Source organism: Choloepus didactylus, chromosome 1 (assembly GCF_015220235.1).
Source record: "Choloepus didactylus isolate mChoDid1 chromosome 1, mChoDid1.pri, whole genome shotgun sequence".
NCBI classification, from domain to species: domain Eukaryota; kingdom Metazoa; phylum Chordata; class Mammalia; order Pilosa; family Megalonychidae; genus Choloepus; species Choloepus didactylus.
Window position 1 is genome coordinate 2152613 of NC_051307.1, and position 24544 is coordinate 2177156.

Consider the following 24544-nt stretch of genomic DNA (forward strand, 5'->3'; position numbering starts at 1 on the left):
AGGGGGAGAACTTGGCTTAGGTGTGTGGCTTCCAGAACTGAACCCAGAAAGAGGCCGGCTCTCCCGCCCGTGACAGGCGGCCCCGAAAATCTGCAGCCTTCGCCCACGGGCCAGGCTCTGCCTGCTGAGGTTGCTCCGGCCGAGCAGACCCAGCACGAGCTCTCTGCAGACAGGCGGGTCCTGTCCCTGTCCCAGGGTCACCCATCGGATGGTCCTCGGCACGGCTGCAAGGGGGAGTGAGGGGTCCGGGGGTGGGGCAGGGAGAGGCTGGTGTCATGCTCAGCGGAGAGCCCTCCTTATGGAAGAAGACTCAGGAGTGCAGAGTAACAATGAGGTCCTGCACACGAGCGTTCGGCCGGTCCGTGTGCGGTGTGGTTGTGTGGCTGCCAGAACCACAGAGGTGTGTGTTGCTCAGCTGGGGAATCTGCTAAAGAAAACATCTTGTAGATCTAGTCCTTTGTCGTTCAACTCAGCAGCCTCTTCAAGCCTCTCCCTTACATTTTCAGGGCTTCCTTACTGTGAGAGGCGAAGGTTAAGGTAAAATAAAACCTTGAATTCTTCATGAAAATGGAATGGAAGGTTAACCAAATGTACAATGCAGATTTCTTTCTGAAAAGCTTTGGGGAGAGCAGAAAGTGCCCTGTGTTGTGCCTTCATTTCTGTGTTGGGGCACTGTAGGAGGACAGGGAAGGGCCCTGGGGAGGGGAGGAATTGGTGGCTGCAGACATGGTGGTTGTGTTCCTCACACTTTCTGGCCAAAACAGGTGTTGCAAAACTGCAAATCTAACTGTCTCTCACCCAAGTCCCAAGCAACTCAATGCTGGTGTCGGCAGGCTCCGAGATTGTGCGCTACAGAAGGCTGGCTTCCGACAAGCTGAATTTACTCTCTCACAGTTTTGGAGGTTGCAAGTCTGTAACCACGGTGTCAGCTGGGCTGAAGTCTCCAGGGAAGAATCTTTCCTTGCTTCCACGTGGCCGTCCATACAGTTAGGCCCCAATATACGGCCCAGTTCTCTGGGCAGACAGTCAAGGTGTCTCCCGGTTCACGGACAGTTACCACCCATACAGCCCACAGCTCAGCCCACTGGCTGCTTTGCAAAGTTCCAGTCTCCGCCAGATGATGTGAGTACCTGGCTGGACAGTCACAGCTGTCCACGTGGCATGTTGCCCAAGTGCCAATCCATCAGTACACCCTGCAGGGCCAGGTGTACTCCCTTCTCCGTCAACGGTGGGCATGGGTGGAGCCACCTCGGGAGGATCAGCAGGAGGCGGGGCATGCTGCTCTTGCACATGGGAGACTGCTCCTAAAATTTCATGCATCTCTGCACTCCCAGGGCTATTGTTAAAAATTCAGCATTGTAGGACGTAGGCTTTCTATTTGTCAGCATGCTTAGCTGAGCACTCCCCGAATGGGGCTTATTTATAGTGTCCTGTGTCCACCCCTGTATGGATGTGGCCATCCATAAGGTCGCTGGGTGTCTTTGAGTCAGTCCTTCGACTTATAACAGAGCACTGTAAGCTGCACACAACTGCTTTTCCAACGGGCTATATCTGAGTTCTGTGCCCTTCCAAAGTTGGGACCAGAATCTAATGGTTACACATTTAGCCTGTTACCTTTGCCACAAACCCCACCCAAAGCCAATATTGGCACTGGCTACATCCAATTCACAGGATATATCGGGGTCCACCCCCCTTAAAGCCTGTGCTTGTGTGATAGTTCTCTGAGCTTTTATAAACACAGACTGCCATGGAAAATCCCATTCCCATGCTTTTCCTTTTCTAATTGGGGTATACAAAGACTTTAAAATTTTTAAATAGAGTATAAACCTAATAAACCAAGAAAAGCTACTAATTGTTTAGGATTACAAGTATAGGATAACTTTTTATTTTAACAACAACAGTTAAAGGAATAGCTTTAGTTTTACCCAAACAGACAATACCCAAGAACTTGATAGAATGCCCAGACTCTTGTAATTTGCTTTGATTTATTGCCCATGCTGGACTTTCAAGGTGGTTCACCACTGTGCTAGTAGCAATTTCTAGTTCTGGAAAAGGTTTACTGGTTAGCATGATATCATCATTATAGTGACACACAGGGGGTGTCCTTTCCTTTAAATCTTGTGTACTAGTCCATGGCAGATGCTGGGACTGTGGAGGTGTCCTTGTGGAAGCCCAGCAAATGCCCATTGTTGGTTTTCCCACGTGAAGGTGGATGCAGTCTGGCTGGAGGTATAGGGTGGGGAAGTCAAGTCACATTGCCCTGAATTCAGGACTTCTCTGAATGGATTCAGGAGCTGCTCTGAATGGCGGTGAATTCAGAGCTCAACATGGAAATAGTCTGCCTAGATTGGCTTTTATAAAGGGGGTTTATTTTGTTACAAATCTACTGTCTGAAGGTCATAAAAAATGTCCAAAGTAAGGCATCAACAGGAGTACACCTTCACTGGAGAAAGGCCAATGGCATCCAGAAAACCTCTGTTAGCTGGGAAGGCACGTGGCTGGCATCTGCTGATCCCGGGTTGTGTTCCAGCTCCTCTCTCAGCTCCTTTGCATTCTTCAAAATGTTGCTCTTGGGGCGTTTTGTCCTCTCTCAGCTTCTCCAGAGCAAACTCTGGGCTAGCATCTCCAAGGTGTCAGCAAAAGTCTGCTTTCAGCAGCTGTCTCCAAAATGTCTCTCTGAGCTGCTCTCCAAAATGCCACTCTCAGCTGCTCTGAGCTCCTTCTGTCTGTGAACTCTGTTACAGGACTCCAGTGATTTAATTAAGACCCACCCTTAATGGATGGGGTAACACCTCCATGAAAATTATCTAACAAAGTTCTCAACAACAGTTGATTGAGTCACATCTCCATGGAAACACTCAATCAATAGCTTCCAACCTAATCAGCACTAATACATCTGCCCCCACAAGATTGCATTAAAGAATATGGCTTTTGGGGGGACATAATATATCCAAACCAGCATATGTACTCAGATATTGTTTTGTTTATATTTATTCTACTTGGTATTTTCAGAGGTTTTGTAATCTGTAAGTTGGTAATATTTTTTAATTAACTTTGGGAAATTGTCCATTTTTCAAATTTGTATGCTTCAATATCCTCTTCTCCTTGAGGTTGAAATTGTGTGTGTTAGTATGTTTGATATTGTCTCGCAGGCTTTTTTCATTTTTCTTCTTTTTCTCTCTTCATTAGATTGGATAGTTTATATTGATGTGTCTTCAAGTTCACAGACTCTTATATTTTCAAGTTGCTGTTAGGCCAAACCACTGGATTTTAAATTTTGTGTATTGTCCCTATTGGTTCTAGACATTCCATTTCTTTTTATAATTTCCATTTTTTTCCTGTGATATTCCCTATCTATTTGCTCATTAATATAATACTTTCCTTTAATACTTTGAACAAGTTTTACCTCACTTTGATAATATTTCTAATAGTTTCCTTCAAGCGATTGTTTGCCAGTTGCAACGTCTGAGTCAGCTTGCGTTTTATTTCTCTCAACTGCTTTCCCCTACCCCCACTTAACTTGTGGATCACATTTTCCTATATCTTTGCATGTTTAGTGATTTTGGATTTATATTACAAATTTTGTGTAATACATATTAGAGTCTCTGTATTCAGTGATCTTCTGACTATTAATTTTGGGTACAGCAGGCAGTCAGTTACTGCTAGGATCACCTAGAACTTGTGTAGGTTTTGTTTTGTACATTGTTAGGGTTATCCATGGAAAGTCCAGTGTATTTCTGAAGCTCTAAAACTTTGTGGGAGTCAGTATGCAAAGTATCTTCTCTGCAGCTCTTTTCATGGATTGGTTTAGTCTTTTTTAGAGTGGCTCTAGAGTAGTCTTGCTCTGTGGTGTGGTCATTATTCCTGAGGTGTAGACTTTCAGAAGTGTCAGTGTGAAGTGAGGGCTGTTCCACTAAGCGTGTAGTGGCTTCTCTCTGGTAAGCCTCTGGTGGTCTTGTCCTGAGCTTTTGCAGCCCACCACTCTTCCACGGATTCACAGAAGACACTCACATAGACTTATGTGAACTCCTCTGTGTACAGTTCCATCCTTCCTGAGGCCCCACCCCTCAGATCCTGGTTCTTCCACTGCCCCCAACACTGATATTTTCTTCCTCAGCAGAGCAGGACCATCGTGTTCTGCTCAGACCCAAGCTCTTTGCACCGCGTTTGGTAGGTGAACTCAGGCAGAGAGCCCAGTGACTGTGGCGCTCCCTCATGAGTTTTCTTTTGCAGGAGTCACAGTCACATGCAACTCAGGGACCACTGAAAACAGGTGCCTCATAAATTTTCTTCAGAGGTAAAGTGTGTTTGTCAGGGTTCTCCAGAGAAACAGAATCAACATAGCTGTAAATATCCACATAATATGTAAATAGTAAGATATTTATTTTCGGACTATTTATGACGGTCATTGGCTCCCATGACCAAATTCCTTAGGGCAGCCTGCGAGTTGGGAACCTTGAGGAAGTAGAGGGTGAATTCCCTAGGAGAAGCTGTCTGAAGTAGAGGCAGGAATTCTTCTTTCTGACTGAAGTTCTGAGTTCTGGTGTTAAGACCTACAACTGACTGGATGAGGAGTCTCCCTCCTTGCTGGTGGCCATCTTCTTTGTTGGTTGTAGCTGCAGTCAGTCCTGGATGCAATCAACTGACTACAGAAGCGTATCCTTATATGAAACACCCGCATAGTAACAATCAGGGTAGCACTTTCCTGACTAAACAACTGGACAACATATCCTAGCCAAAGTGATACATGAAATTATCCATCACATAGATTTTCCTATCTCGGGAGTTATAGTCATTCTATCAAGCTCTCCAGTGCTATTTTGATCTCCACATTCAACTCTTGTCTGTTCGTGAAGTTTCATGGTCCATGAAGCAGAGGTTCAGGTTTCAGGAGATTTTTTGTGGACCACTCGTGTGGAACAAATAGGGAGGGGCAGATGTCAAGCCGGTGAGGCTAAAGTCACCTGGTTATCACAGAGAGAATGGTTTGAGAGCTCTTTGAGGTGTGTGGCTTCTGGAACTGAACCTCAGAATGAGGCCGACTCTCTCCTGCCCGTGACAGGCTGTCCTGCAAATCTACAGCCTTCGCCCATGGGCCAGGCTCTTCCTGCTGAGGTTGCTCCAGCCAAGCAGACACAGCACATGCCCTCTGCAGACAGGTGGGTCCCCGACCCTGTCCCAAGGTCACCCATCGGATGGTCCTCAGCACTGCTGCAGGGAGGACTGTGGGTTATGGAAGGTGGGAGAGCAGGACTGGAGCCTGAAGCCTAACGGAGGTCCCTCCCTTTGGAAGAAAACTCAGGAGAGGCAAATAACAAATAAAGCAGGCCCTGCACATCAGCACTCGGCTGGTCCCGTGCATGTGTGCAGTTGTGTGGCTGCCGGTTTCACACTGAGGTGTGTGTCAGTCAGTTGATCTTGTAGATCAACTCCTGGATCTTTCAACTCAGCAGCCCCTTCCAAGAATTATTTCAGAAACACCATCTTCCCTGTTTTATTCTCAAAGCTTCCCTGCCGTGACGAGTGAGGTGGAGGTGAAGTGAAAGAGAACTTGAATTTATGAAAATGCCAAGGAAGGGCACCATGCACAGTCCAGGGGAGCCAAAAGCATCCTATCATTGTGAAGCAGAATTCACCAAGCGTTGGATTGTTCACCCACTAATAGGGAACGTGAGCTGGGTTTAGACCGTCGTGAGACAGGTTAGTTTTACCCTACTGATGATGTGTTGTTGCCATGGTAATCCTGCTCAGTACGAGAGGAACTGCAGGTTCAGACATTTGGTGTATGTGCTTGGCTGAGGAGCCAATGGGGCGAAGCTACCATCTGTGGGATTATGACTGAACGCCTCTAAGTCAGAATCCCGCCCAGGCGGAACGATACGGCAGCGCCGCGGGGCCTCAGTTGGCCTCGGATAGTTGGAAAGTGTTGCAGAGATATGGTAGGTTGCTCCTTCCTTTCTGGCTTTAGTTGGCTGTTGCACATCAGGCAGAAGCCGCAGAGAGAAGCAGAAGAGGTGGCTCCAGACACGACTGCCACGTGTCCCCACCCTGAGCGGCTGAAACAGGGTTGCAAAGACCCCCTGCCACACTCTGGCTGCTTCTCACGCAAGCCCCTGTGCTGGCCTCAGCAGGCTGCAAGTCTGAGCTGGTCTTACGTGTGCAGAGGGCAATTCTGGTGACCTTGCCTGGAGGACACACTGGCCCTCAGGGCCTTCCACTGTGTTTCGGTTTGCCAGGCTGCTGGGATAAATACCAACAAGTCATTGTTTTAAGAACGCAAATTGTTAGCTCACTGCAAGGCTACAAGTCCAAAGTCAAGACATCAGCAAGGCCGTGCCGTACCCCAAGCTCCACCGCACGGGTGCTAGCCAGCTGCAGTTACCGGGGCTCCTTGCTTGCATCTCTGCCTCCCTTCTCCAAGCGTCTGCTCTCTCCTATGTCTGCTCTTCTGATTTCTGCTGACTTCCGGATTTGACCTTCTCTGGGTCCAAATTTCAATGGCTTATAAAGGACCCAAGTAATACTGATTGAGACCCACCCTGATTCAGTTGGGACACACATGAACTAAAAATAACATCTTCAAAAGGTCCAGCTTATTAATAGGGTCACACCACACGAACATGTATGAAGATTAAGAACATGTCTCCTTCGTCGGGGTGCATAATACAACCTACACGCCATCCGTCCTTCCGTGTCTCCCCACGGACCCTCCTCTTGTCCCCAGCTTCCAGGACACCTTCTTGGCTGCCCAGCCCCTGCTCGGTTAGAGCCGTGTCTCCATCCAGGACATCTGGCTGCTTGTGTCACCTCAGTTCTTGAAGGACGAGGCCTTCTCATGACAGGGATCCGGGGTCACCACCCACAAGAATTGCTCCGGGACCCACACCCCACAACCCTCACGCATCACATACGCATCGTCTCCCCATCCTCCCGTGGGAGCTGCCAGCTCTCAAACTCCAGCTTTAGGCTCCCCAGAAACTCCAGGGAGAGTTAGCCGCCTTGAGTGCACCCTCACATCTACTGGGGAGTCCTCCTGGCACGTGGGAGGAGGGTACAATTTTGTGATGGTTTGACGATCACTGTCACCCAGAGAGGAAAATCTGAAGAACCAATCTTTGGAATCACACAAGAGCAACTCAGTTGAAATTTTAAGGAGCAAGGTGGAGTTTAGAGCAAAAAAACAGGCTGGCAGGCTTCCAAGTTTAAGAAGACCTTGAAGAAGATGCAATTTGTCATGAAGCTAAGTGCCAAACAAAAAAATAGAAAAATTCACAGCAGAAAAATAAGCTTCTGGGAGACAGCCCGGAGGAAGCAGAAACAAGGAAGACAACAGTTGTGTTTACGTGTTGCCAGTTTGCTGGGTCCTGGGTATAAAGGTCACCCAGAGGAGGGAGCCCCCAGACCAGCCCCGTCCTCCTCCTTACACACACCCCAGCCACCCTCGCCCACCATGTGCAACACCAGCTGCTCCGCTGCCTGCCAGCCGGCCTGCTCCGGGTCCCCGTGCTGCCCAGCCCTGGGCTGTGGGGTCCCCTGCTGCCGCCCGGCCTCCTGCGTGGCTCTGCTGTGCCAGCCCGTGTGCGGCGTGGGTGCCTCCTGCCAGGCAGCCTGCTGTGTGCCCGTGTGCTGCAAGCCCGCCGTGTGCGTGCCTGTGTGCTGCAAGCCCGCCGTGTGCGAGCCCATGTGCTGCAAGCCCGCCGTGTGCGTGGTCCCCTCCTGCCAGTCCTCCTCCTGCTGCCAGCCCTCCTGCCCTGCCCTCCTCTGCAGTCCTGTCTGCTGCAGCACCCCTGCCTCGTGCTGATCTCCTGGCGCCAATCCAGCTGATCCAGAACAGATGCGTCTCTCCCTTTGGAATGAGTTCCTGGTGGGTCTCCAGATTCTACACCTGGGGCAGATGAAAACCACGTTCCCAGAACCCACTTACTCTGGGTGGAGAATGTGGCACAACGATCTGGGCTCTGTCCTGGCCCCGTGTCTGCCCTCTGGGAATTCCTGGTTTCCTGGGGCCCTTCTCTGACTCCAGCAGGAAACTAAAGCCCCATGTCAGCCAAATAAATCATGCTTTCCCCGTGCAGCTCCTGGCTTCTTTATTTCTTCTTTATTTCCACGTGTTCTGGGTGTGTATTCTTGTGGTTGTGAATGAAGCTGCAGGCCAACTCCCTGCTCAGTGATCCCTTTCCACAGGGGCTGACCAAAAGGGGGGCTCCTTGGTGCAGGGAGTGGTCCCGAGTGTCCAGATCCTGTCCTGGCTCCTGGGACTCCGTGGGCTCAGGTGGGTGGGCCCAGGTGTGTGGGGGCTCTGGCAGGGGCTGGGGGTCCTGTCTCCTCTCCTGCAGTACTTGGGTCTTGTTCCCTCCTCCGTGGGTTCCCACCCCAGAGCGAATCAGCACGTGTTGACGTCATCTCGCCTTCCAGCACGAGGCGTGGACCTTTCCTTTATGTCAGAGGCTCTCAATTTCCCACGTCCAGGAGGATTCAATTCAGGGGGCAGCTGCTGACCCTTTCAGACCTCAGGTTTAGACACCTGGGTTAGATCATCCAGGGCTCATGGTGCCCTCCCACCACTGCTCCACGTGTGACCCTTTTTATTGAGTGATTGATGATGAGCGGACTATTTGTACAAATAACAGACTCCAAGAACAAAGCATCTAACATGGGCCGAATAACATTATCCACAATTAGCCCTAACTTCTTGGGGTAACTACTGTCTGGAATTGCGTCATCCTCATTCTGCTGCATTTTATAAAATAGATTTAAGTCACATTTCAGTGATTCCTGAAAAGTGTATGTTCTAATTTAATTGTTTCCAATTTTATTGAAAGTCTAATCCTGAATGTGATCTTCTGTAACCTGTTTTTCACTCCATGTAATGTTGCTAAGATTCCCCCACATTTTGCGTGGGTGCAGCACATCCGTTTTGGCTGCACTCCACTCTGGAGCATTTCCCGTTATGTGTTCTCCTGAGATGGGCAGGGTGTTGTGTCCAAGGGTTTGCTGTAGCAGACACTGCTGCCACGGACACTCCCGAGCCCACCTGCTGCGTCTCTCTGCAGGGGTATCTCTTGGCGGTGGGGTTCCTGAGGCACAGGCGTTGGGGTGCCCGTCTCCGCAGGGGAAATCACTCAACGGTGATTCGTACGCTGAGGAGCAGAGAGGGAAACTGGCATCGGCTATAGCCTGTAGTGGTTGCAGAATTTCCAGAAGACGGATACCACGTGATCAGCTCCTAACCTTGCAGCCTCTGTTAATTTCCTGGATCACCCCAAACAAGGTGTATTAAAACAGCAGACGTTTGTTGCTCACAGTTCTGGGTGCTTGGCTTCCAGTATCCGGGTGTCGGCAGAGCCACGCTGCCTCTGAGGTTTATGGGGAACACTCTCCCTTGTCTCCCAGCGCCTGTTGGCCCTGGGGCTGCTAGGCTTGTGCAAGCAGAATCTGATTGCTTCCACCACTGCCACGTGGCTGCTTCGGGGCGTGTCCTCTCCTCTCCTTATCATGTGGTAACACCCAGCCTCTAAAGAGCAACCTACTCTTAACTTAGTCTTAAATTATCTAATGCAAAGACTGTATTTCCTAATAACTTCCATTCTGAGGTTCTAAGTGGGCACACATTTTTGGAAGACCCTATTTATCCCCTATAGACCACCCTATGGTGCCCCCAAATTCATCTCTAGCCCACACCACATCCAAAGACACCAAAGGCTTATTCACTTGCAGCCTTAACTCTAACTTCAAAATCTCACCTAAATGTCATCAACTCAAAAAATTCCAAGTAGCATCAGCTAAGTCAAGTGTGGGTGTCGTCTGAGTATGACCCATCCTGGGGAAAATCCCCCTTCATCTCTGGACCTGTGAAAAGAGAAAACATGTTACCTCCTCCTATAATAAAGTGCAGGAGAGGTGTTGGATAATTTCCATTTCCGAGGTGAGAAAATGGAAGGAATAAAGGGGTCGCTGCTCTATAGCAAGTTTACACCACAGCCGGGAGAATCCCCCCAGGCTTCAGGGTCTGAGCTCCATCCTCTGTGCGGAGATGCCCTCCTGGGGGCCTTGGCTCCACACCTGGGCCCTTGGCTCGGCCTCTGACCCTTGTTGGCCAGGCTGGTCCCACCAGTCTGGCTCTGAGCCTGGATCATTCTTTTCCGTTCCCTCCTGTCGCTGACCTTCCGACAAGGCTGGAATGTGTCTGCGGATGTAACGCTCAAACATGCCAGTCTCCTGAGCCATTCAGGGAGGGCCCCGCCACGGGACAGACCGTCCTCCCAGCTCCCTCCCGGGTGACCCCATCTCTGTCGCTCCTTCTGAGGAGCCGGTTGGATCCATGATTCCCACACCTGAGCTCTTCAACCAAAGGTGCTCCAGCCACATCCTGGCGTTTTCTCGGAGCACGTGTCTCACATTTCTTTGCTATCTGGATTGTCCAGAATTTACCAAATCATCACTGCTGGGTCCTTTCGATGGGCAGTTACATCCTCAATTCATCTCTTTCCTTTACAATTTTTATAAGCAATAAGGGAAAACCATGCTTTCTTGGAAATTTCTCCATGTAAATATCCAAGTTCATCGCTTACAAGTTCTTCTTTCCACCCAAGGTAGAAATTAAATTTTCTGCCTCTTTATGTTCCCTCAAATTTCCAATAATATGTCCCTCATTTCCATTGGAGACCTCACCAGAGGCACATTTAACTTTTATATTCACACCAACAGGCTTTTCATGGTGAACTGTTTTTCCATGATTCACCTCAAACTTCTTCCACCTTCTAGTCATTACCCAAATCCAAAGCTACTTTCATGTATTTTTGTAGATACTGCTTTAATGTATTTTCACAGCAGAATCTCACTCCCTGGAGCAAAATCCATATTAGATTTCAAGGCGCTGTAACAAGATACCAGAGCCTGGGCTGTTGAAACGACGGCAGCTCCTTCCCTCAGGGGCGTGGCGGCTGGAACTCTGGAGCCGAGTGTCAGCAGGACGCCGCGTCCTCCGGGGTCAAGGGGGGAGTCCGTCCTTGTCGCTCCAGCTGCTGGTGGGCCCGGCTCTCCCCGGCTCGTGGCCGCGCATCGAGGGTTTCCTCCTGTCCCCCCGTGACCGTCCTCTCCCGTGGGACGCGTCGTCTCCTCTAGCTACAAGGACCCAGTCACTGGAGTCAGAGCCCAGGCGAGCCCAGGTGACCTCGTGTTAACTGTGCACACGTTCAAAACCCTCTTTCCAAAGAGTCACAGTCTGAGGTCCAGGTGGTCCTGGATTTTGGGGTTTGTGCTAAACCCACTACCTAGATTTATTCCAGGCTCTACGTCCCAAAGTTAAATCTTTTAACTGAAAGTATAGTACGTCCTCATCCCCAGCGATGGCTGACTGTCAGAGGGAACCACTGTGTTTGGGTATTTTGCATTTCAGGGGAGAATGCCCAATGCTTAAGGCGTTTTCTGGGTGTTAGCGTAGAAGCTGGTTGTTGGCTTTAGCTGCGGCTTGAACGTGAGTATGAGAGACCCAGTTGTTCTGGGTCTTAGTGAGCGGGGCCCGAGGGGCTTGGGGTGTATTCACATAGGGAAGAGCAGGCTTTGGACATTGGGGTGTTCGAAAACAGAAGTGTGGGAACCCTATTACCAGTGGTCGGGGTGGGTGAGGGTGGAGGTGAGTCTGTAAACACGGCCCATCCTCAGTTGTTGTGGGCGAGGTGCAGTCCGGGTTCAGTTCTATCCCACGGCACTGGCCGACCGTCCCTGCACCAGCTGCTGTGCCAACCCCCGTGACGGGGCGGGAGTGGGGAGCAGAGGCAGTGGGGGTGGGGGTGGCCTGGTCCCTTGGGGGCCCTTCTCCTCCCTCCCAGAGTGACCTCGGGCAGGTGCCTCCAGGAGCTGGTGTTCGGTTTCCTTCCCTGTCACCTGGGCCAGCGAACGTCCAGGTCCCAGCCATCCGGGACTGACACACAGGCCCAGAGCAGGTGCGGTTACCTGGTTCCTGGATGACAGTTCTCACCCCAGGATACACACACAGGTGCTGCTCAGGCCAGGCTGCCAACAGATTGATGCAAATCATGTATTGTGGACCATTTTCTTGTGTCCAATGTTTCCTTTGTAAGGATTATGCAAAGTGTGCATAACAATTCTCACCACCTGCTGCTGAAATAAGGGGAAACTCATCGCTTTTATCAAAGCAGGCATTTGTTCACTGACAGTGCCCCACATCAGTGGAGATGGTCCTGCATGCGGGGCCTTCACAGTCGTACGTCTTCTCCCCACCTTGATTGTTCCAGTTTGCTAAAGCTGCTGTTACGCAAAATACCAGAAATGAATTGGCTTTTCTAAAGGGGGTTTATTGGGTTACAAAGTTACAGTTCTAAGGCCATAAAAGTGTCCAAACTAAGGCATGCATAAGAGGATACCTTCACTGAAGAAAAGCCAATGGCATCCAGACCACCTCCATCATCTGAGAAGGCACGTGGCTGGCGTCTGCTGGCCCTTTGCTCCCAGGTTCTGGTTTCAAAATGGCTTTCTCCAAAATGTCTCTGGGCTTCTGTCTTCACTCCTCTCTCTCAGTTCCTGTGCATCCTTGCTTGTTCTCCCGGGACGTTTCGATCTAAGCATCTGGGGGTCCTCTCTTAGTTTCTCCGGGTGATCTCTGGGTTTCATCTCTTAGCTCAGCATCTCCAAATGTCCTTCTGTCTGCATCTCCAAGCATCTGTGTCCATGTTGGCCCCTGAGCTCTCTTAAGGACTCCAGTAAATGAATCAAGACCCACCCTGAATGGGCGGGGTCAAACTCCATGGAAATAATCTGATCAAAAGATCCTATCCATAATTGGGTGGGTCACATCTTGATGGAAATAACCCAATCAAAGGATCTCACCCACAATAGGTCTGCCCCCATGGATTGCATTAAAGAACATGGCTTCTTATGGGGTGCATAACAGATTCAAACCAGCACACTGACATTGTTCCTTTTGTCCTCACTGCCCAGTTGGTGGTGACAGGCATTGCCCCATTGAGTGGGGGCTGAGAAAGGACACTGAAGTGGTTCTCTGTGGCTCCCCAACAGGGCCCAGGTATGAGTTCATTTTATGTGGCCAATTGAACAACTAAAATAAATGTAAACTAAAATAGCCTCATCCAAAGTCCTATTTACAATGGATTCACACTCACAGGAAAGGATCAGGATCAAGAACATGTTTTCTGGAGTACGTTATTCAACTAACACACTGAACAATACATTGTAGAACAGCCAGTTGTCTTCTAAATCAATTATACCAAGGAATAAATGAGTCTTTTATATGTACGTCTTTACCATGACCGGTGCTCTTCATTCATTCCCATAGATTCCGTGTCAATTCTATTCATCTGTAGAACAACCTTTAGCATTTCTCATAGTGTACATTTGCTGGTGAAGAATTATCTCATTTTCTGAAAATGTCTTCATTTCATCCCCAATGATTTTTCTTTGTTAGGCGTTGAACTCTGGGTTGACAGTTTTTGTCATTCAGCATTTTAAACATCTTGCCCCATTTTCTTTCATGCATTACATTGTTTCTGAAGAGAAATCAGTGATGATTATCTTTTTCCTCTGTATGTAAAGTGTCTTTTTTCTCTCAATGCTTTCAAGTTTTTTTTTTTAAATTTCATTTTCAATACTTTACCTGTTATGTGCTCTGGTAGGGTTTTCTTTATATTTATGCTGCTTGGGGTTTGCTGAGTTTCCTGGATCTGGAAGTTAGTATTTTTGAAGTAAATCAAGTTGGGAAATTTCAGTCCAGCATTTCTTCACAATTTTTTATGCTTGAATAACATTTTCTTCTCCTTCTGAGGTTGAAAATGCATTGCATGTATGTTAGCCTGTTTTATATTGTTTCACAGGCTCTTTTCATTTTTTAAAATACTTCTCTCTACTTCAGATTGCATAATTTCTATTGATGTGTCTCTAAATTCATTGATTCTTCTTCCATCTTCAGTGTGCTCTTAGGCAAATTAAGTATATTGATTAGCTATTGTACTCTTCAGTTCTAGCATTTCCATTTTTTATAGTTTTCATTTTTCATGTGAGACTCCCTATCTCTTTATTCATTAATATAATATTTTCCTTTAATTCTTTGAAGATATTTTAATTGCTGATTTAAAATCATTAAGGCTCTGGTGTTTATCTGGTCTCATTACTTTTTTTTTTAAATTTCAATTTTATTGAGATATATTCACAAACCATACAGTATGCGCAGTGTACAATCAATTGATCACTGTACCATTATATAGTTGTGCATTCATCACTACAATAAATTTTTGAACATTTTCATTACCACAACTAAAGAATAAGAATAAAAAGTGAAAAAGAATATACAAAACATCCCACCCCCCCATCCCTCCCTATTACTTATTTACTTTTTGTCCTAATTTTTCTACTCATCTGCCCATACACTGGATAATGGAAGTGTGAGTCACAAGGTTTTCATAATCACATGGTCACTCAGTGTAAACTATATAGTTATACAGTCATCTTCAAGAATCAAGGCTACTGGGTTGCAGTTCAACAGTTACATGTATTTCCTTCTAGCTATTCCAATACACTTAAAACTAAAATGGAATATCTATATAATGCATAAGAATAACCTCCAGATTGTCCTCTCAACTCCATTTGAAATTTGTCAGCCACTGAAACTTTATTTGTCTCATTTCTCTTCCCCTTTTTGGTCAAGAATTCTTTCTCAATCCCTTGATGCTGGGTACAGGCTCTACCCCAGGAGTTATGTCCCATGTCACCAGGGATATTTATATCCGTGGGAGTCATGTCCCACATGGGGGGAGGGCAGTGAGTTTACCTGCTGAGTTGGCTTAGAGAGAGAGGCCACACCTGAGCAACAAAAGAGGTTCCTGGGGGTGAATCTTAGGCACAATTGTAAGTGTGCTTAGCCTCTCCTTTACAGTAACAAACTTCATAAGGGCTTTGCAAGTACATTTTTATTCTCTGCCCAAATTACTCTGGGATGTATTGTGGCTTTACACCAACCTGTACAAGCTAACCAGATCTCAATCCCTATTCAAAGATCCATGTAATTATGGTGTTTGAATAAACTGACCATATAAGTTCAGTTATATAGGGTGCTATAGAAAATACAGATTTTGCACAAAATAAGCAACTTTTCCTTTGGTCTCACACAGAATTTGAAGTTTCAAAACACCATTCCAGGTATAATCACATAGTTATATATTCACCACCACAATCTATATGAGGACATTTCTATTTCTTCTGAAAAGAAATAGGAACAGGAGATAAAAGAAAAAGGAAAAAAAATGATGACTAAAAAGAAATAAAAGAAAAAGTAAAATAAAAATAAAATAAAATAGAATAAAGAGTTCAGACAACACCACCAATGCCAAAAGTCCCATACCTCACCATTATATCCCCCTCTTATAGACATTTAGCTTTGGCATATTGCCTGTGTTGCAATTAATGGCAGCATATTATAAGTTTCCATTAACTATAGACTCTGCTTTGCATTGATTGTATATTTTCCCCAATACCATTTGTTCTGGTTTGCTACTGCTGCCAGAATGCAAAATACCAGAAACAGATTGGCTTTTATAATGAGGGTTTATTTGGTCACACAGTTACAGTCTTAAGGCCATAAAGTGTCCAAGGTAACACATCAGCAATTGGGTACCTTCACTGGAGGTTGGCCAATGGTGTCCGGAAAACCTCTGTTAGCTGGGAAGGTGCGTGGCTGGCATCTGCTTGCTCCCAGGTTGTGTTTCAAAATGGTGTTCTCCAAAATGTCACTGTGTCAGCTTCTTGGGGCAAACTCTGGCCTAGCACCTCCAAGACATCAGCAAAACTCTGCTTTCAATGGCTGTCTTCAAATTGTCTCTGTATGTTGCAGCAAGCTCCTTCTGTCTGAGCTCTTATATAGTGCTCTAGTAAAGTAATCAAGGCCCATGCTGAATGGGTGGGGCTGCACCTCCATGGAAATTATCTAATCACAGTCATCACCTACAGTTGGGAGGGTCCCATCTCCATGGAAACAGCCTAAGCCAAAGGTTCCAACCTAATCAACACTAATACATCGGCCCCCACAAGATTGCATCAAAGAACATGGCTTTTCCTGGGGGACATAATATAGCCAAACCAACACACCAGCCCATTTTCAACACCTTTTAAAGTTGACATTCATTTGTTCTCCCTCATGTAGAAACATTCTTATATTTGTACATTTAATCACAATCATTGATTGATTCTGATTAAATGTACAAATATTTCACTAAGTTAAACAGTTCCAGTCTTTATCTTCCATCTTTCCTTCTGGTGTTATACTTACTCCTAACCTCCTCTTTCAACCATATTTACAATCATCTTTTTTCACTGTACTTACAATATTGTGTCACCATCACATAGTTATGCATTCATCACCACAATCTATATGAGGATAACACCAGTATTGTGCTATCCACTTCTGGATCTATACAATCAATCCTCTTGCACTTTCTATACTCCTTCAGCATCAAATGCCCAATCTTTACCCTCTTTTTATCTCCTGATGTATTCATTTCTACACTCTTCTCTTCACAAACCTCTCTCTCCTGTCTTATCCTATCTGTCTGTAGCACTCCCTTTAGTGTTTCTTTTAGAGGAGGTCTCCTGTCCACAAACTCTCCCAGTGTCTGTTTATCTGTAAATATTTTAAACTCTCCCTCATTTTTGAAGGACAGTCTTGCTGGATATAGGATTCTTGGCTGGCAGTTTTTCTCTTTCAGTATCTTGAATATATCACACCACTGCCTTCTTGCTTCCTTGGTTTTTACTGAGAGATCCACACTTAGTCTTATTGATCTTCCCTTGTATGTGATGGATCACTTTTGTCTTGGTGCTTTCAGAATTCTCTTTGTCTTTGACATTTGTCAATATGATTACTGTCTTGGAGTAAGTCTGTATCAGTTCTGTTTGGGGTATGCTGCATGTTTTGGACCTATAGTTTTATGTCCCTTATAAGAGTTGGGAAATTTTCATTGATTATTTTCTCTATTATTGTTTCTGCCCCTTTGTCTTCTCTTCTCCTTCTGGGACACCTATAATATGTATATTTGTGTGCTTCATGTTATCATTCAGTTCCTTGAGCCCCTGCACATATTTTCCCATTCTTTTCCCTATCTGTTCTTTTGTGTGTAGGATTTCAGATGTTTTGTCCACTAGTTCAGTAATCCTTCCTTCTCCAAGTCTGCAGTTGTAAGTCTCCATTGTGTTTTTCATCTCTTCTATTTTGCCTTTCATTCTCATAAGTTCTGCCATTTGCTTTTTCAAGCTAATGAATTCTTCCTTATGGTCACCCAGTTTCTTCTTTATATCATTCATCTCTTTTGTCACATTTTCTTTCAACTTGTTTGTTTGATTTAGAAGATATGTTTGAATATCTTTAGTTTTTTCAACTCTTGAATCTCAGTTGAGATGTTAGTTTGTTCTTTTAACTGGCTCATACCTTCATGTTTCCTGGTGTGGTTTGTGATTTTTTGCTATCTAGGCATCTGTTTTTCTTGATTAGTTTATTCTGGAGGTTGTTTTCTCTTTTTTTTTCCTTGGGTTTTCTTGTTGGTTTTTCTTTGATTTCTATATTTCTTTGTTTCACTCACTGGCCAGTTGTCAGACAGGCTCTGCCCTCCATCCTTCCCCCCAAATCAGGCACCCATGGTGGCCTGCCACAGGGATGGGAGGTGGGCACAGGGCACTGCAGCAAGTTCACTGTGTGTGGTAATATAGATCTGCTGGCTTCCAGTGGTGCTCTGCTTTCCACCTGCCAGCAAGACATGGATTTGTTCCAGAGCCCGGCTTTGACAGTTGGTTTGTCTGTATTTCTCAGCCAGAACTGGGCTGGGTTTCTACACAGGGCATGTATATCAGCTCCTGTGGTCCTAAGAAAGGGTCTGGGTCACTTGCATTTTCCAGACTGTCCAGCAGATGCTACTGTTTGGTAACTTAATTGTCCTCAGAGGCTGCTTTGCCTTCAAGCAGGCTGCATCTACACAGGTGAGCTGAAACTGTGGGATTCCTATACCCTCACTTTGCTGGCCAAAGCCTGGCTTGCTGTGGGGCCCCACCTGTGGCAGAGGACTCCCTCAGCAGACCCAGCTCTCCAGCCGTCCCCCAGGCAAGGAAACAGCTGCCAGCTGCTGCTTCCCTCAAGGATGGGGAAATGGTTTGCAGACCCAGAGCTGGAAATGCCATCTCTGTCCATGTTTTCTCAATGTCTTCATCACTCACTGACCTGGGCCTTGAGATGTCCTCCCCTTTCCCCCGGGTCTTCAAATGGTGGGGGTATGTCTCACTGCTGTGAGAGATTTTATAGTCTGTGTCCCTGGTGGGATAGTTCCTGTGTGCTGATGCTGTGTCTTTACCACACTGAGACCAAATGTGGGGGAGGGAGAGAACTGGCTGGTCCGGGACAGAAGGTTCCTACCTGATATTTCTTCTCTTTCTCCGATTCGGCATCTACAGGGTCCTTCTCTAGTCTGTATCCTCCTCCACAGTTTCAAACTATTCAGAATTGTCCTAAGTTTTCACTGAATCTCTGGAGAGGAGTTTTCAGTGGATGTTTACATCACCATTTTGATCCTGTCACCCCTCCAATATTGATCTCATTCCTATTGACTGCTTTTATCCTGCCCAGATTGTGGAAAATATTTTCCTATATCTTTACAAGCCTAGTGATTTTTTATTTTATTTTAGAAATAGTACATAATGCATTCTAGAGTCTCATGATTCTATTATCTTCTTTGATGATTAAATTTTGTCCTATTATGTAGCCAATTACTGAATGCTGATCTTACACATATGTGGGCTTTTTTTAATATATTGTTAGGGTAGATTTGTGGAAAATACAAGGTGTTTCTAAGCTCTGCAATTTGGGGGGGGGGTTAGCATGCAAGGTGTCTTCCCTGCAGATCGTGTCAGAGATTGATTTTGGTCTCTTAGGGTGAGTCTAGGGTAGTTTGCCTCCAGGGAGTGGCACCGACTCCCTATGGTGCCATCTATATGGGGTCTCAGCTGGATGCCAGGGGTCTCCCCTCACAACCTTCCTGCAGATGCTCCTTGGTCAGCCTGCTGACTATCCTGAGCTGTGCTTCCTGCTGTCCTCCTCTACGGATCCATAGAGGCCCCTCACATACACTCGTGGGATCCTTTCTATGCCCAGCCACATCATTTCTGATGCCGCACCCCTCAGATCCCAGGTGCTTCAGCAGTTTCAACCTCTGGTCACTTTTTCCTCAGGGATCAGGATCACTGTGTTCTGCCCAGACTCCTCTGTCTGCATTTGGCAAGGTGAACCAAGGCAGAGAGCTGTGCAAATCTGGAGCCCACCTCTGGAATTTCCCACCCTCAGGAATCCCAGTTTTGTGACGCTTGATGATGACCCCCTGCAAACAGATGCCTCAAGAATGTTCTTCAGATGTGTAGCTGATGGGAAGTCTAGCCTGACACCAGTCATTCCATCGAGTTCCCGCTTTTTTTTCTGTTCCCATATTCAACTCTTTTCTGTTCCTAAAGGTTCTTGGTCAAGGCATCAGAGGTTGTGGATTGAGGAGGTTTTTGTAGGGAGCTTGGGGGCAGGGAGAGACCTATTTTGTTATGCTGATGGATGGCCCTGCATATGGGAGATAACTCAAGAGTACGAAATCAAGCGTTTTCCCTGCACACAAGTGTTTGGCTGGTGCTGGCCACATGTGTAGTTGTGTGTGTGCATGTCAGTTAGGTAATCCGCTTAAGGAACATCTTTTAGATATAGTCCTGTGTCTTTAAACTCAATAGCCTCTTTCAGGAGTTATCTTTTTTCCTGGAAACAACATCATTTGCATTATATCCTCAAAGCATTCTGGCTCTCAGGTGAGAAGGAGAGTTGAAAGAAAAGATATCGTGAATTCTGAAAATGTTATGGAAGAGCATTCAAATGCAAAATCCAAATTTATATTTAAAAGCATAAGGGAGGGCAGAGAGGCATGTGGGCATTATGCTGTGAAGCTTTTTCCTTTCTGGCTTTAAGGGGTTGTAGAAAGAAAGCCAAAAGCCCCAGGAAGGAGAGGAAGAGGTGGCTCCAGACACAAGTGGCAATGTTCTCTCCATCTGTCCGGTACAATAGGTGTCGCGAAGACCCACTGCCAAGCTCAGACAGCTCCTCACCCCAAACCCAAGTAACACAGGCTGTCATGGGCAGGTTCCAAGAGTGTGTGGTCTTACACAGGCATGAAGCTCTCTGTGGAGCAAGCCCTGAGGTCGGCCTGGCCCGGGGAACCTTCAATCCCCAGTCTCTCCTGCTCTGGCTCCCTTGCTTGACCCAGGGGCCCCAGACTCCAGGGCTCCTCTTGGCCCAACCCCTTTCCATGCCTTTGGTTGACCCGTGTCCCCATCTGGGAGGCTGGCCTCTTATCTTGTTTCTCTATTTTGAGCCTTTCTCAAGACAAGGATCAATGTCACCCCCAAAGACAGTCTCCGTGATGCTCACCTTCAATGCCCACGATTCCCACAGACAAACCCACTCCCCGTCCTTGGGAGCCTGCCAGCTCCCAAACCCCAGCTCTAAGTGCCTGGGAACTCCAAGAAGAGCTAACCATCCTCTGTTCTGCCTCCTCTGCTGGGGAGACGTCCTGGCACATGGGAGGAGGGCAACGTTTTGAGGTGTTTTTTAAAGGATAATTGTCACAGAGAGGGAAAATCTGGAGATCGAAGGCTGTGGAATCACATAAAAGTAATCAGGTGAAATCTGAAGGAATGAGGAAGAATCTAGTAGGAGCCCATAAAACAGACTGGCAGGTTCCAAGTGTAATAAGAGCTTCAAGAAGATGCAATTAGTTGTGAAGCTAAGGGCCAAACAGTAAATAGAAAAATTCACAACAGATAAATAATATTATGAGGCACAGCCAAGAGGAAGCAAATACACAAACAACAGTTGTGCTTCTCTGCTTCCGGGACGTCTGCAGGCTGGGTATAAAGGTCACCCAGAGGAGGGAGCCCCCAGACCAGCCCCGTCCTCCTCCTTACACACACCCCAGCCACCCTCGCCCACCATGTGCCACAGCAGCTGCTCCGCTGTCTGCCAGCCGGCCTGCTCCGGGTGCCCGTGCTGCCCAGCCCTGGGCTGCGGGGTCCCCTGCTGCCGCCCGGCTTCCTGCGTAGCTCTGCTGTGCCGGCCCGTGTGTGCCGTGGGCGCCTCCTGCCAGTCGGCCTGCGGGGCCACCAGCTGCTCCCCCTGTGGCTGCCAGTCCCCGTGCTGCCCTGTGACCTGTAGCCAGACCTCTTCCTGCAGCCCGGGCTGCTGCGTGCCCGTGTGCTGCAAGCCCGCCATGTGCGTGCCCGTGTGCTGCAAGCCCGCCGTGTGCGTGCCCGTGTGCTGCAAGCCCACCGTGTGCGTGGCCCCTTCCTGCCAATCCTCCTGCTGCTGCCAGCCCTCCTGCCCTGCCCTCCTCTGCAGTCCTGTCTGCTGTGGCACCCCTGCCTGCTGCTGACCACCTGGTTGCAATCCAGCTGACCCTGTGTGGACAAGTCCACTCTTGAATGCCCTCCCGTACTGAGTCCCTGGTGGGCCTTCTGTTTCTGCATGTGAGCAGATGAAAAGATTGCTTAGACTCCTCTGAACTCTGGGATGAGAAAGTGGTAGAAAGAGCTGGATCCTTCCTGACCCTGAGCAACCCCTCTGGAGGTCCTGGTCCCAGGGGCCCTTCCCTGATTCCAGTGGGAAACCAACCCCCATGTCAGCCCAATAAATCATGCTTCCCCATGCAGTGCTCTACTTCTTGTCTTTCATTTTTTATTTCCATTTTCTGAGTATCTATCCTGGTGATTATCAAGGGAATCAAGGATTCAGCACATCTTTTCCACAGTGGCTGCGTGGAAGGGGTTAGTCCCCTGGGGGAGAGAGTGGCTGCAGCTGCCAGGTCTCGTCACTGCCTTCCCAGCACTCCTTGGCTTTAGATGCACGTGGACATGTGTTGTGTCTTGGGTCCATTTTCTACCTGTCTTCGTATTATAGCTATGTCTTCTGTCCCCTCTGCTGTGGATCCCAGAGTCCAGATTTGTAAGCACTGTAGGGGAGGATAACATGCCCACAGCACTGAGGACTGGGATTTCTGCACTTGTCAGATGCCGTCTGCCCTGTGTCAGGGAGAATTCAATCCCATGGGGCCTCAGGTTTACACAACTAGTTTAGTTCTCACCCAGCACTTACAATGCACTCCCATCACTGGCCATGGATGACCCCATTTTTATTGATTGATTGATGATGAATGGACTTTTTATTATACTGTTATACATTTCCATGGACCCCCCAACTTTCATAGAAAGTAGAAGATTTTCAATAATTTACCCCCAATTTCTTGGGGTCACCACTGTCTGGAATTGCATGCTCATTGTTTTGTTGCCTTTTACAAAATAGAATCATATCATGTCTCTGATTCCTGTAAAATATAATTTGTAATTTATTGTTTGAGTTTTGTAAAAGGAGATTAGTCTGAATGCAATCTGGAACCAAGGAACTGAGTTCCCTCCACATTTTGGGTGGGGGTAGAGCTTTCATTTTTAATCCCCTGCCATGTTCCATTGTGTGAACACTTCAGGTTATCTGTTCTCCAATATGTGGGCAGGTGTGTTGCTTCCAAGAGTTTGCTGTTTTCGATGCTGCTGAGAAAAATTCTCAATTTCTACCATGCTCTCTGTCTGTGAGATCATCTCCTGGAATGGGGTTATTGAGGCAAATGTTATGTGGACATCCATGTCTACCAGATGAAATCCCCTGGATGTAAATCCCATGCGGAGCACAGTGGGAACCCTGGTTTTGGCTGTGACCGGGAGTGATTTACAGGTGAGACGGGGCTGTTCTTAGCCTCATATTTTCTGTCAGTTTCCCATGGCTGCCGTGCAACCAATTACTGCACACTGAGTGGCTGAAATCAACATGTATTTTCCTCTCACAGCTCTCTCAAGGGGTCAGTAGGCCGTGCTCCCTGCAGTCTCCACACAGGAGCACTCACTCGCATCTTCTAGCCTCTGGCGGCCTCACGTGCTCTTTGGCTTGAAGGAGGAGAACTCCCATCAGTGCTTCCATCTCCACGTGGCTTTCTTCTCTGCGTGTCCTTTCCTCTTCTTGTGAGGATGCCGGTCATTGGATCTGGGGCCCACAGCAAGCTATTGTACCCTCATCTTTACCTAACTATGTGTATCTTCAAGGAGCTTATTTCCAGGTGGACACGAATTTTTGGAGGACACTCTTCATCCAACTACAGTCCACCCTCTGGCCCCACAACACTCCCCTCTGCTCCACATGCCATCCCCCATCCCCCAAAGCCTTAGCCCTTTCCATCCTTGACTCCAGTTCCAAAATCTCCTGTAAATGTCATCAACTCTATAGTTCCAAATCTCTTCTAACAAATCAGCTAAGGCAATATTGGTGTGGCTCTGGATATGATCCTTGTGGGGAAAATTTCCTCTCTAACTCTGGACTTGTGAAACTAATAAGGTTATCTGCTTTTAAAACACAACTGTGGGACCAGCATAAGATATTTCCTTTGCAGAACAGACAAAAGGGAAGGCATAAAGGGCTCAGTGGTGTAACGCAAGTTTGCAGTCCACAGGGGAAAATTTCATTAGGTTTTGTGGTCTGAGTTTAATCCTTTGTCACTCGATATGCTGTCCTCACAGTGCCCCCTCCACCCTCTGGGATCTCCACTCTGCCCTCTGAGCCTTGGGCTCCAGAGGTTCTGTGCACTTTTGGGTCTTTGCCTCTGAATCCACATCACAGCCCTTGGAGCATCTTTTTCATTTCCTCCTGTCTCTTTCAGATGATGGTGGCCATGTTTCAGCTGGTATAACACTCTCACATCCTTTGGTCTCATGAGCAATTCAGGGGTTTCACACCATCTGACATGAGGGACCCCAACAGGTCTTTCGAGTAGAACCCAATCTCTATTGTGGCTTCTGCTGGGAAGGTTGATTGGATCACGAGTCACCAGTGTAATCTCTACAACAAAGTATTGTCTCACTACAGCCTCGATGTTCTTTTCAGAGTCGGGCTCTCATTGTTTGCTCTCTGGATGGCGTGAAACTCCAGGTCATCAGTGCTGGTTCCTTTTTGATGAACAGTTCCTTCCTGAAATGATCGCTTTTCACTCACATTCAAGGAGAAACTAGGCCAAATCTTTTACACTTTGCTGAGAAATCTCCTCAGGTTAATGTCCAATTTCATTTCTTATAAGTTCTGCTTTCTCTCCACTGTGGAACATAATTTAGCCACGTTTTCTGGCAGTTTATAACAAGGATCGCCTTTCCTCCAGCATCCAATAACATGTTCCTCACAGAAGCTCCTTTATCCTCCATATCCACTGCGATGGTTAGGTTCATGTGTCAACTAGGCCAGGTGATGGTGCCCAGGTGTCTGGTCAAGCAAGCACTGGCCTAGCCGTTACTGCAAGGACATTTGTGGCTGGTTAATATACCAGGAGACTGGTTTATGAAATCATCAGTCAATTGACTGCATCTGTGGCTGTTTACATCAAGAAAGGCGTGTCTTCCACAATGAGAGAATCCTCAG

General features: G+C 47.2%; 2 protein-coding genes across 2 annotated transcripts in view; both read left to right on the forward strand.

Moving 5' to 3' along the window:
• The window catches only part of TSPEAR (thrombospondin type laminin G domain and EAR repeats), a 319882-nt gene that overhangs the window by 43382 nt on the left and 251956 nt on the right, over nucleotides 1-24544 (forward strand). The gene's annotated exons all lie outside the window — the stretch shown is intronic.
• Nucleotides 7451-7801, forward strand: LOC119529752 (keratin-associated protein 12-1-like). Its single transcript, XM_037830438.1, has one exon. The coding sequence runs from the start codon at nucleotides 7451-7453 to the stop codon at nucleotides 7799-7801; it is 351 nt and encodes a 116-aa protein (XP_037686366.1).